Source organism: Scyliorhinus torazame, chromosome 2 (assembly GCF_047496885.1).
Source record: "Scyliorhinus torazame isolate Kashiwa2021f chromosome 2, sScyTor2.1, whole genome shotgun sequence".
Taxonomy (NCBI): Eukaryota; Metazoa; Chordata; class Chondrichthyes; order Carcharhiniformes; family Scyliorhinidae; genus Scyliorhinus; species Scyliorhinus torazame.
This window is the reverse complement of record NC_092708.1, coordinates 15,336,048-15,349,551: the sequence shown is the minus strand read 5'-3', so window position 1 is coordinate 15,349,551 and position 13,504 is coordinate 15,336,048. Positions and strand designations below refer to the sequence as shown.

The window sequence follows — 13,504 nt, the reverse complement described above, 5'->3', positions numbered from 1 at the left end:
CGTTGGTGGTTAGGGACGGGTTACTATCTGACCTAGGAAAATACACCGTCACAATCAGCAACACCTTTGGGGAAACCTCAGACTCTGCGAAGATCATTATTGAAGGTAAAGAGATGTCGTATCTCCCTCTGAATCTCTTCTTTGTGTGTTCCCAAAGGTTGCTCATCTCGTCTCTGTAAGGTCCCAGGCGAGCGACCTCTCAAAAGTGATGACTGTAAGAAAACTCCAATTCATTAAACCTATTACACCTGTTGCTGCCCGAAGTGTTCCCGTGTCCGGCCCACACTCGGGCTGGGGTAGTTATGTCCCAGAGGCCCCTGGTTTGTAGGGGGGGCTCCACCCCTCATCCAGGGAGATCGTACTCAGGTGAGACCACAGGAACTCTGAGGATGCAGAACCCGGCCTCCGGTCGGGGTCTTCCACCCACCCACCCATAGCCCCACCCCCAAGTCCGATATACAGAACACAGTGTTTCGTTATGTTTCCTTTGTAACATAAGCGGCTTCCTTGTGTTGCATTTGTCAAGGAAGGTCGAGACGTGTAAATAACTTCAACTCATTTATTTACACTATGTACACTTTTATAACTTGAGTTCGACACTACTGCTAATCCTATTGTAGCTACCTAAACTGACTAACCAGCTGCTGTCTTCCACGTGGTGGGTGTGATAATGAATCACCCCTGTGCCTCTCCTCACTGACTGTCTCCACTGGCCAAAGGGCAGATCATGTGTGTGGTGTCCTTTATGTATGGGTTGGTGTAATGCCCCCCTGTGGTCGTGTCACCTCCTTGTCTATCGTGAATGTCCTTTGGTCGCCTCCTATCTAACTTACCTATTGGTTGAGTGAGTGTGTGTGATTTTTCTGGTGCTCCCTCTAGTGTCTGTCTAGCTTACATGTATTTACAGTGATGCACATCACCACATCCCCCCCTTTTTATATGTTCATATTTTCTGTACACTTTAAGAAAAACTGAACAAAGAACAGGTAGAGAAGGTAAGGTATATACAAGTCATGGGAACGGTGATTAAACAATAAGTCCAAATCATTCGTGTGAGTCCATAAACCATCAATCATCATGGTCAAATGTCTCTCTTGGTTATGGACACCATCAACAGGAACCAAGAAGTGGTCGAATCACTGCGCTGTCCACTTTGGAGTCTTTTTCTTTTTTCTTTTTCGATGTTTGTGATGCTGCTGTCGGATGGCATCTTGTAGCTGATAAGGTGTTGACGTTGAAGAGGTACCATCAACAGTATCATTCGAGGTCATGGATGTGCCAGATGTTGAAGTTGGATAAGACTGTACATACTGGTTCTGGCCACATGTTGTGCTGGAAGGGTGATCCTGCTGAGAACCGTTGAAGCTTGTCGAATTGGAAACAGAATTGCTGCTCGCATAAATACCTGGTGATGGTGTGAAACTAGAACCTTGCATCTGATAGGAATGTGCCGCCTGGCCAGGCTGGGGTGCAGCAAATCCTGGGCAGTAACTAAGGCATCCAGTCTGTAGTGCAGATTGCGCTTGCGGTAGTCCTCCTTCGGTCTTGATTCCATTAGTGGGCAATCCGTAGTGCTGGCCTGTTTGAGAATATGCTGCATGGACTGCTGGCTGCTGCCTGCCTGAATACTGGGTTTGTCCAGCATGAGCTGTCATTGGCTGCACTGCTGGTGTGGAAAAAATGTGTGGATATAGCTGTGGTGACTATTGGTGTATTCCTCTTGGACTGTAGCCACTGTTTGTTATTACTGACCCAGTGTAATTGTTAAGTGATCCATCTCCTGTCGTTGTGGCATCTGCTGTCACCCTGAGCGTGCCATCACTGAGGTTGCGGCACTCCCTGTCTGGAGTAAAGTCCGGCTTACGTGAATCAGAGTCGGCGTTTGGTTGCTCCCCATCTGGAGTCTGGTCTGTTTTTTGTTGATGCTCCCCGTCCAGAGTCTTAGCAGGTTCACTGGAGTCAGCTGAGATTTCTTGAAGCTGCACGTCTGGAGTCGGAACATGCAGGAATGCATTGACTTGTGGAGAGGTTCGAGCAATTGAGGGTGGAAGTAGTGTGGTGTCACCGGAGTCACCAGTGGTCTCACCGTGATCGTTGAGTGCCTCTGTACGCACTAGCTGAGGTCCGTCACTTTGCACCTTTTGCATGGGAAGTGGGATGCTGTCGTCACTCGTCTCACATACCGTGGGTAGAGCCTCAGTAGCTGCTTGTTGTTCACTTGGGTTGGGTAAATTGTCAGAGTTTTCATCTGGTGGTGCAAACAATGTGGGTGGACTGTCATTGTCTTGCCGTTGTCCTTCATTTGGGCTTTTCTTCTTTGGAATTTTAAATCTTCCCCCAGACATTACAGAACCTTGTTCATTTCCCTCAATTTCTCCCATATGTAGGGCATCAAATGTTAGATCCAATGTTTCTTTCATCATTGTACTAGTTTCCAAAGAACAGTCCGTTTCAATTTTCTTCTCAGTTACTTCATATGCATCCTTTTCTAATGTACATGCCTTCATAGTCTCTGGCTCTGGTTTTGCTGGGACTGGCATAGTCACAGTCTCTCTTTTACTGTTCTCAATTGCCCACATTCTACTCCCCAGACATAAATGCTTAATCACTGGGGTTAGTGTGGTACAATGGATAATCGAGTCGACCTTATCTGCATCTTCACCATCACTGGAAAGCACAATTGGTTCACTTGAAACTGCTGCGGGTTTTAAGTGCTTTATCTGGCTACTCGATGTCTGTGTCCTCAGGATTCTTGCTCCAGTGTTCTGCTCATTTATCAGTGCAGTGTGCAGAGGTTCAATGCGATTAATATCCCCATCAGGGGTTGAAGAGTCATTACTGACTAACTGCTGGTCTCTGCAGTTGGGACTTGGCGGTTTTGTGTTGAAGGGAGACAGTTGTCCCTGCTGTACATATGATTCAGGTTGTGTTATTTCCATTAAATGAGGATCAATGTCTTGTCCATTTTTTTGATCCGTACTAAAGCAATGGCAAATTTCAGTCTGCTCCTTGGAAGTTAGATATACAAGCAATTTCTTTAGCAAATCCTCAGCATCCTTCTGTGACTGTGCAACATTATTAATATCTCTTCGGCTAGAATGATCCTGAAGGTCAGCGCATAATCCTTTTTTCTTCGGGCTTGGAAGAGGCGATTCCTTTGGCTTGTCTTCATTTGGGCTTGAACAGTCATCAGCGCTGTGCCCTTCATTGTAGCATGATAGACCGTCATGGTCGTCCTGCTGTGCAGTGGAGTGTGGTAGGCTGTTATAGCCTTCTTGTTGTTTACGTGAGCATGGCAGACTTGCATCGTCTGCCGCTGGTTGGTCAGAGGAGGTTGCTAGACCCTCATGGTCTTGTTCCTGCAAGGACTGCGCATCGGAGTCATGCGTTTCTGCAATTGTGGAGTCTGTCCACGATCTTGCTGTGGAGTCTTGTGACACTGGAGTCAAGTCTTGTTCCTGCAAGAACTGCGGTGTGGAGTCTTGCGTGTCTTCTTTCGTAGAGTCGGGAACCCTGAGCGGGACGTGGACCACGCTCTGTGTGGCAGCAGGGCGCTCTCCGTGGGCTTATCCCGCTTTCTATCTCTTAATTTCAGGCTGCAGCATCATCCTGCACTGATGAGTGGGGACGTCATATCTGCTGGGTTGAAGATCCTCAAATCCGAAAAATGAATCCGCATCTGCGTCGGATTCAATGCGGGGGTCGCCAATGTGCAACACGAAAGGTTCGTCCGAGTCGTAGTCGTCTAGGGCCATGGAGCTGTCATTGGGCTCGTGAGGTCCCGAAACACTGTAAAGGTCGGTATCGAAGTATTCGAGGTCGGAATCATTGGTTTGTGCGTAGGTAACTGCTTGTTGCAGGGTTCTTCAGAGGTTAAATTCATTTCCTGGTTCAATTTGAGGCATTGTGCTGTCATTCCAGGTGAAGGAAGGTTGTTTTACAGCTTTAAGAGATTTTTTCTTTGATTTTGGACGTTTCCCCTTTAAATTGGTGCGGTCTGGGGCCTCTGACGTCATGACGCGCGTGACGTAGCATGTCGGAAGCGATTGCGCATGCGCAGATCGATGTTCCTTTATCGATGGTCGTTTTCTTGATTGCGCATGCATGGCGTCTCGCGCATGCGCAAACGAACCTTCCGGTTCTGCACACTTCTCGCGCAACTGCGCTAATGTAGTCCCTTTAGCAAGATGGCCGCTGACCTCGACCCAAATCGCTCTCTGGTCCGGGATTTCGGCCTCGAGGTGAGTACTGGCGCTTCTCTTACCTTTCCTTGCCGATTGGAGTGTGTTTTCCTCACAGTATTTGCCGGATTTGTCCAGGACTGCCTGGAAGTCGCTCCTGTTTTGCCCCTTGGAGAACTTGAATTTTTTAAAGATTTCTTCTGCTCTTGCACCGGCGATGGTGAGGAGAAGCTCTATTTTTTCATCATCGGCCAGGTACTTAAGTTCGGCTGCCACCAGGAGGAATTCAAACGTTTGCCGGAATCGCTGCCAGTTTCCGCGGAGATCGCCGTGGCACTGGAGCTGCTGCGGAACCGGGAGCCCGTACATCTTGCCTGGGTACTGCTGGTTGTCACTGTACGCTGAGGTATGGCTATCTGGATTTAAGGAGTTCGCTACTGGTACCATGTTTTGTTATGTTTCCTTTGTAACATAAGCGGCTTCCTCGTGTTGCATTTGTCAAGGAAGGTCGAGACGTGTAAATAACTTCAACTCATTTATTTACACTATGTACACTTTTATAACTTGAGTTCGACACTACTGCTAATCCTATTGTAGCTACCTAAACTGACTAACCAGCTGCTGTCTTCCACGTGGTGGGTGTGATAATGAATCAACCCTGTGCCTCTCCTCACTGACTGTCTCCACTGGGCGAAGGGGGCTGATCATGTGTGTGGTGTCCTTTATGTATGGGTTGGTGTAATGCCCCCCTGTGGTCGTGTCACCTCCTTGTGTATCGTGAATGTCCATTGGTCGCCTCCTATCTAACTTATCTATTGGTTGAGTGTGTGTGTGTGATGTTTCTGGTGCTCCCTCTAGTGTCTGTCTAGCTTACATGTATTTACAGTGATGCACATCACCACACACAGAACATACAGTGAAGAAGGAGGCCATTCGGCCCATCGAGTCTGCACCGACCCACTTAAGCCCTCACTTCCACCCTATCCCCGTAACCCAATAACCCCTCCTAATGTTTTTGGACACGAACGGCAATTTATCACGGCCAATCCACCTAACCTGCACGTCTTTGGACTGTGGGAGGAAACCGGAGCACCCGGAGGAAACCCACGCAGACACGGGGAGAACGTGCAGACTCCGCACAGACAGTGACCCAGCGGGGAATCGAATCTGGGACCCTGGCGCTGTGAAGCCACAGTGCGAACCACTGTGCTACCGTGCTGCCCGTATGTGATCCATATCAACAACAGGAGTGGGAGACTCTTCATCCACTCCACTCCGGGCTGTCCCTCGAACCCCCGCTGTTCTGGGTCCGGACTAGTCAACCTCCCGCACCTCCGCATCGAGGGGCTCATCTGCCCCTCCGGATATCACAGGTGGCTGCTCCGGAGGGGGGAGGGGCACCCCCAATCGTGGGGGCTTTGATTCGTCCTCCAGCATCTGTAAGGTTCGGCTGCGGTGATGGTCCACGAGCCGGTTCGATTCTTCACCTTGTACCCGTACCGAGTACGAGACCAGCCCCTATCACTTTGGCACCGTCCCCGGCAACCGCAAAGCCCCATCGGCGAAGTTTCAATGTAAACGGCGTCGCCCGCTACAAATTCCCTGACGGGTCTGGTTCGCTGCGTCTCAACGTGTTCCTGCTGGTCGCAGATCTCCGTCCGATGTCTGGCAAGACAAGGCCCAGCCGCAGCCGCAGCCGACGTTCCATTAACGGTTCCGAGGGTGACACTCCGGTGGCAGTGTGCGGTGTGGTCCTGGAATAATAAAGGAAACCGGCGAGGTCGACCTCCGGAGACCCCGAGGTCTGACTCCGCGTGTCGAGCTCGAATGTCCACACTGCCCGTTCGGCCAATCTGGTGGACGGCGGGTGCTACGGTGCGGTCCGTACATGACAAGCCCCGTTTTGCTTTCGAAAGTCGGTGAATTCCATACTCGAAAAAGCCGTGCCGTTGTCCGACACCTCGGGACGTCCGTGGACATTAAAGGTTTGCCTGAGCTGCTCAGGGCTGTCCCGCGATGTCGTCGTGGTCATGCGGTGGACGTCCGTCCATTTTGATTGTGCGTCGGCGATAATCAGATACATTTCTCCTTGGAAAGGTGGTGCAGAATCTACACGGCGGCGGGACCAGCCATCCCCATGGATGGAGTTGAGCTGCAGGGAGGAGCTCCTGGCACCGTGAACATTGTTTTGTTGAAGTCTGGGTGTCTGCGTCTATCCTGGGCCATCGTACATAACTCTGGGACATCCTGGAGACACCCCGGTGTCCGCCGCGAAGGTTTCGCAGGATTTCTCCCTGGCCGTGCTCGGGAGCCTCCCACCAGGATGCCACCCTCCACTCTGAGCTCGGCCTCCTTCGAGGTGAAAGTGCACAGATCCTCCAGCACTCTGCGGCGGACCCTGGCCAGCAATGGGTCCGCCTGTGCCCATGTCTTTACCTGGGCCGCGTAACTATAAAGGAGTCCACAAAATGTAACGCTGCAATTTCCTCGCCTGACGCGGCAGGCGTCGAGAACGGGAGTCGGCTGAGGCCGTCCGTGGGCAGGATCTTCATTCCCGGATGGTGTTCCAACACGTATTCGTTCGCCACCAGGGGCAGAGCTCAGCACTGAATGCGGGCGGGTGCCATGGGGGGGAATTGCCCTATCTTCCTTGAACCACCCCAGCAGGGGCTTGCAGTCCATATGGACTGTGAATGTCTGCCCATAGACATGCTGGTGGAATCACTTGGCCCAAAAAACAACTCCAAGCTTCCCTTTCGATTTGTGGGTGGTTCTGCTCCGCTGCCACCAGGGTGCGTGAAGCAAACGCAATGAGCCGTTCCGTTCCGTCATCCGCACGGTGCGCCAGAACCGCCCCGATGCCGTAGGGCTTGGAGGGGTCAAAATGAGTCAGCAGGCACGGCGATAATAGCTGCTGCTTCACTTTGTCAAAAGCCAGGTCCCAGGAACATCGTTGGCCCTTCCTGAAACAATAACTGCAGCGGGTCCAACACAGTCGCCAAATTGGGAATGAACCTGCTGTAATAGTTTATGAGGCTCAAGAGGGAGCGGAATTCCGTCGGATCCTTTGGCACGGGCGCTGCTGGATTCCTCGCACCTTGTTGCCCACTGGGTGCAAGCCATTCCTGTCCACCCTGTGACCTAACCAGACCACCTCTTTCGTGTGGAATGCTCGCTTTTCGCACCGTAGGCAGACCTCGACTGCCTCGAAATGGTGCACCATGTCCTCCAGGTTCCTCATCCGTTCCCGGTCGGATGAATCGGTGATCAACACGCCGTCCAGGAAAACCATGGCCTGCGGAAATCGTTGGCGAATTTTCTCCATTACTCGCTGAAAAATGGCACATTGCGGAGGAGGCTCTGAAGGGCAATGTGGTGTACGTGTCCTTGTACAGACCCCTGGGCGTGTTTCTGGTCACTTATTGCCATGAAGCCGCGTCCAAAACCAATTGTAGATAAGCGTGGCTCATGTCGAGCTTGGTGAAGGTACACCCTCCGCGGAGCTGTGCGTACAGGTCCTCAATCCTGGGCACCAGGTAACGGCCCAAACAGGATGCCCAATTTATCATCACCTTATAATCCCCACAGTGGTGGACAGAGCCGTCAGGCTTCATGACTGGCACAACCGGCGCAGCCCAATCTGCAAACTGCACCGGGTGATCCCTAACTGTTGCAGGCGGTCCAATTCTGCATCTATCTTTGGCTTCAGTGCGTAGGGGACAGGACGGGCCCGAAAATATCATGGCTGGCCTTCAGGGTCCACTGGAATCTTGGCTGACGCTCCTCGGCTGGCACCTATACTGTGAAACACCCCGAAAACACGCCAATACCGCGTCCGGCCCATCACGGTACATACGGCAAGTTTGTTGCCTGTCCAGCTGGAGGCGTTTCAGCCAATCCTGACCAGCTCCAGGGTCCCAGGTTCGATTCCCCGCTGGGTCACTGTCTGTGCGGAGTCTGCACGTTCTCCCCGTGTGTGCGTGGGTTTCCTCCGGGGGCTCCGGTTTCCTCCCACAGTCCAAAGACGTGCAGGTTAGGTGGATTGGCTGTGATAAATTGCCCTGAGTGTCCAAAAAGGTTAAGAGGGGTTATTGGGTTACGGGGATAAGGTGGAAATGAGGACTTAAATGGGTCAGTGCAGACTCGATGGGCCGAATGGCCTCCTTCTGCACTGTATGTTCTATGTTCTGACGCAGAAAACTGGGGCCTGAACCTTTCTCTACCACCAATGGTAGGTTTGCTGACTGTGTCCTGGGGTACCGAGGTGCCCGTCATCTCCAAAGGCACCCCCATATATGTTGCCAGCCACGCATCAGTGTCTCGCAATGCCAAACCGCGGATGCCCGAGTGGATGCGGCCGTACATCCAGCGGCTGATCACTGAGACCACGGCCCCGGATCGAGCTCCACGTGGATGGGGAAGCCGTTAATCCGGACATCACCTGGATGGGTGCCACCCGTGGTGCCGAGATACAGTAAAGGTGGTGGGCCCCCACCGCCTGGTCTTCCGCGAAATTGGGGGGGTTGGGGGTAACGGTGGGTGGGTGGGCTTCCCCACAGGCGCCCATTCCGCCGGTTTCTCTGGGTGCCGGTGTGTCCATCCCGTAGATCGGGGGTCTTCAGTGAGGGGGGGGTGACGGTTCCTCTCGCCGGGAAAATGCTGGCGCTGGTCAGGGTTTTGAGGAGTGCGCCGCCAATGGTGGGAGTCCTGAACTGCAGCACAGGAAGGGGGGGGGCACTTCGAATCCAGCCGGGCGCCCGAGGTCGAGGACGGCCATTCCTCGGAGCTCCTGGACTCCGCGCTCTGCGCCCTCCCGGGTTAAGCGTTCTGCGGTAGCCGCATCGCGGGTGCTGCAGACCAACCGGTCTCTGAGCGCCTCGGACAAGGTTGGGCCGAACTCACAGAACTCGGCGGGTTTCTGGAAACGGGGCCCTGTGAGAGGGAAAATGGCGAACTATCAGCGGCGGCTTAGGATCAAAATGCTTGTTGCCAAGGCAACCAATTCCACAAAATGGCGGGTGCCGGGCGAATCCGGAAAAGTTAAACTCTTGATGATGGTGGAGGTGTCTACCCCGCAGACCACGGGGAGGGTCACCATTTCTCTCTCGTCGCCAATGGTGTTGTTGAGCCAAAAACGCAGCGCATTTGCTCGATATATTGTGTCCAACATCACATCCCGCCGTCAAACGCCTCGAACCTCCCGATTAGTGGCTTAGCCACAGCCTGGACGGGGGCCTCCTGAGGCCTAGTTGAGGTGGGCCTGGTCCACAGGAAATGGTGTCTCCTGCAGCTCCCCTTTACCCTCGTCGCCAGTGTAAGTCCCAGGCAAGCGACCACTCGGGAGCGATAACTGTAAGAAAACTCCAATTTATTAAACCTATCATATTACACCTCCTCCTCCTGGAAGTCTCCTGTGACCACCCTACACTTGGGCCAAGGTTTTTATGTCCCAGAGGCCCCTGGCTTAAGGGGTGGCTCTGCCCTCTCAACTAGGAGGATCGTACTCAGGCGAGTCCATACGGAGCCCCCAATCTCTCTTTCCCCCATCCCCTCTTCCCTTGAATCCCCCTAATCCTCCATCCCCATCCTCCCTTCCATCCAATCCCAACTCTAATCCCTCGTTTCCCCCCTCCCCCACTCCCCTCCTTCCCACCCATTTCCTTCCTTCCTACTCCCTCCGTTCTCCAACCTCCCAATCTCCCCGTGCCTCCCCAGCCCCCCCCGCCCTCCCGCCCTCCAGCCCAACTACCCCGTTCCCCTCCGAGGCTCTGTGCAACTTAACCCCAGGGTGATGGGCCTGTGTCGGCATTGTCGGTGGGTCAGTATCCGAGGCGGGAGAGCGATGACCACTCGCTGCGAGGTTAGCTCTGGCGCTCCTCGTGTTTATGTCAGAGTCTGGCTCCTGTCAGCGCAATCACGCCCATGCCCTGTACGGGGTCTGCATCAGGGGCTTGAGGTCCTCCAGCACTGTGCCCAGGTGTGGGGGGGGGGGGAGGAGCGGGGGGCAACAGGGGGGGGGGGGGGTCCAGGCAGGCCCATTGGGAAGATTAACTTGACAGAGATGTTGCATGTATCAGCTGCGGCATATTTTAATTGTGCACATTTGATATGACCATTCCCCTGAGCGACAGATGTTGATCCCCCCCCCCCGCGCCCACTCAGTGATCCTCTCTTCTTCATCTTCTCATGTACTTAATGATCCGATGAGCTGCTCGCAGAAAAATACTTTTCCCTGTACCTCGATACACGTGACAATAAACAAATCCAATCCAACCCAATGATCGTTCGTGTTGTACTGCTACGTCCAGGTGTGTCCCCAGGATGCACAAGAGAGGGGGAGGCGGCCAGCTGCCTTCGTGCCCTGTGATACCCTTGGCGGACATCCCGTGGAGGACCTGGAGCCAGAGGGCCCTGGCCTGGCCTATCAGTGTCACTGGCTTCACCGTGCCACCCGCTGAGGGGGGGGTGGAGACTCCCTGGTGACAGGCCCCGGGTTGGCCTCCAGCTCTTCTTCCTCCTTGACAGTGACCATAGGGCCCTGGGTGATTGGGGGGGGGGGGGGGGGGGGGGTGGTCTCCATGGGACGGAGGGGCAGCTGGTGTGAGCTCCAGAGGCCTCGCAGTCATCTGGCTCTGCCAGTCCTGGCGGCCCCCTATTGTCTGCTCCAGGGTGCTGACCCTCTCAGCGATGGTCCCTCAGTGACTGGGCGCCATGCTCTGGGGCGCCTCAGCAATGTCCACCTGCATCCGGGACACGCCCCTCAGCGAGTGGGGCATGATTTCACGGCCCTCAGCCGTGGTGGTCACAGACTGAGCCATGCCTTGGATGCCACCACTCAAGACGCTGTGGTAATCACCACTGTTGGATATATCACATACGAGATGTAATACGGTACTACAGGTACGGGGGCAGATCCCTGCCTGCTGGCTCCGCCCACAAGGCGGAGTATAAATGTGTGTGCTCTCCGAGCTGCAGCCATTTCAGTAGCAGCTGTCGGAGGCCACACATCTCTGTGTAATAAAGCCTCGATTACTCTCTACTCTCGCCTCGTTGTCATTGATAGTGCATCAGACGCTGATTTCACGCTTCAGGCTCTCCACTACCCCGGCAGCGTTGGCCTCGGTGCCACGCATTGCCGGCGACATCTCCTGCGCCTGTAGCCTTTGGGACTCCTCCAATCGGCTATGGACCCATTGAAGAGTCGCTTACATCCCCTCCTGAATCTCCCGGCCGTGTCCGAGAATCGGCATCAGCTCTGGGAGGACCCCGACGGAGGCTCAGCACCTGACTGGGACTCAGCTGAGTCCTGGGACTCCAGCAGAACTCCGACTGCCGTCTCCCTTGGTTATTCCTGCCTCCACCTGGTGTGTATCAGCGACGGTGTGGCGCGCACCAGATTGTGCCCCAGAAGCCTGACCACTAATGTCACCCACCGAGGTGTGTGTGTCTCTGTGCTGGGGGAGGGTGGGGGTGACAGCTGTGACGCCTCAATGGGGGCCTCCTCGGAGCTCTCCGCCAAGGTCCGGCAAGGTAGCACAGTGGCTAGCACTGGTACTCACAGTGCCAGGGACCTGGATTAGATTCCCGGCTTGGGTCACTGTCTGTGCGGAGTCTGCACGTTCTCCCCGTGTCTGCGTGGGTTTCCTCCGGGTGCTCCCGTTTCCTCCCACAAATCCCGAAAGACGTGCTTGTTAGGTGAATTGGACATTCTGAATTCTCCCTCTGTGTACCCGAACAGGCGCCGGAATGTGGGCTTTTCACAGTAACTTCATTGCAGTGTTAATGTAAACCTACTTGTGACAATAATAAAGATTATTATTATCTTGGGTGTGGGACTCCTCCCCTCCCTCACTCTCCCCTCACACTGAGACTCCTCCATTCACTCACTCCCCTCAAACTGTTGTTATGGGCCAAGGTTGAGACAACTCCAAAGTATATCATGGAGTTCACCTGACCTACAACTGTTGATTGATTTTGGTTATGGGGAGCACAAGGCCCTGCCTTTCAGGTGTTCTTCAACAGAGGCCTCAAACACTTTTAAACAAAACAAAGTTTATTCTACAAATTCAGTTAACATTTTTATAAACACACACAGTAAGCATTTTATCAACTACAAACATAAATCCCCCACACAGCTACAGTTCTTTATATATATAACCCTTGAAAACTTCCCTTTCAACTGTTTCAATTTGATAACAACATCCAATATCAGCAAAACCCTTTTACCAAAACAGTAGGTTTGAATTCTTTCCAGGAAACAGTTATCACTTTTAAATTATCAAGTGATACAAAGAACAAAGAACAAAGAACTGTACAGCACAGGAACAGGCCCTTCGGCCCTCCAAGCCCGTGCCGACCATGCTGCCCGACTAAACTACAATCTTCTACACTTCCTGGGTCCGTATCCCTCTATTCCCATCCTATTCATGTATTTGTCAAGATGCCCCTTAAATGTCACTATCGTCCCTGCTTCCACCACCTCCTCCGGCAGCGAGTTCCAGGCACCCACTATCCTCTGCGTAAAAAACTTGCCTCGTACATCTACTCTAAACCTTGCCCCTCGCACCTTAAACCTATGCCCCCTAGTAATTGACCCCTCTACCCTGGGGAAAAGCCTCTGACTATCCACTCTGTCTGTGCCCCTCATAATTTTGTATACCTCTATCAGGTCTCCCCTCAACCTCCTTCGTTCCAGTGAGAACAAACCGAGTTTATTCAACCTCTCCTTATAACTAATGCCCTCCATACCAGGCAACATCCTGGTAAATCTCTTCTGCACCCTCTCTAAAGCCTCCACATCCTTCTGGTAGTGTGGCGACCAGAATTGAACACTATACTCCAAGTGTGGCCTAACTAAGGTTCTATACAGCTGCAACATGACTTGCCAATTCTTATACTCAATGCCCCGGCCAATGAAGGCAAGCATGCCGTATGCCTTCTTGACTACCTTCTCCACCTGTGTTGCCCCTTTCAGTGACCTGTGGACCTGTACTCCTAGATCTCTTTGACTTTCAATACTCTTGAGGGTTCTACCATTCACTGTATATTCCCTACCTGCATTAGACCTTCCAAAATGCATTACCTCACATTTGTCCGGATTAAACTCCATCTGCCATCTCTCCGCCCAAGTCTCCAAACAATCTAAATCCTGCTGCATCCTCTGACAGTCCTCATTGCTATCCGCAATTCCACCAACCTTTGTGTCGTCTGCAAACTTACTAATCAGACCAGTTACATTTTCCTCCAAATCATTTATATATACTACAAAGAGCTGGACACCTTTTAGCAAACAGAGAGAGAGAGAGAGAGAGGAGAAGCCTTCT

General features: G+C 52.9%; 1 protein-coding gene across 1 annotated transcript in view; it reads left to right on the top strand.

The window, feature by feature from the left end:
* LOC140407753 (SPEG neighbor protein-like) overlaps positions 1-13,504 on the top strand; it is a 56,481-nt gene that overhangs the window by 36,125 nt on the left and 6,852 nt on the right. The window contains exon 3 of the mRNA XM_072495042.1: positions 1-105. This exon is cut by the window's left edge and continues 203 nt beyond it. Within this exon, the coding sequence (XP_072351143.1) occupies positions 1-105 (105 nt within the window). The remainder of the gene's footprint in view (positions 106-13,504) is intronic.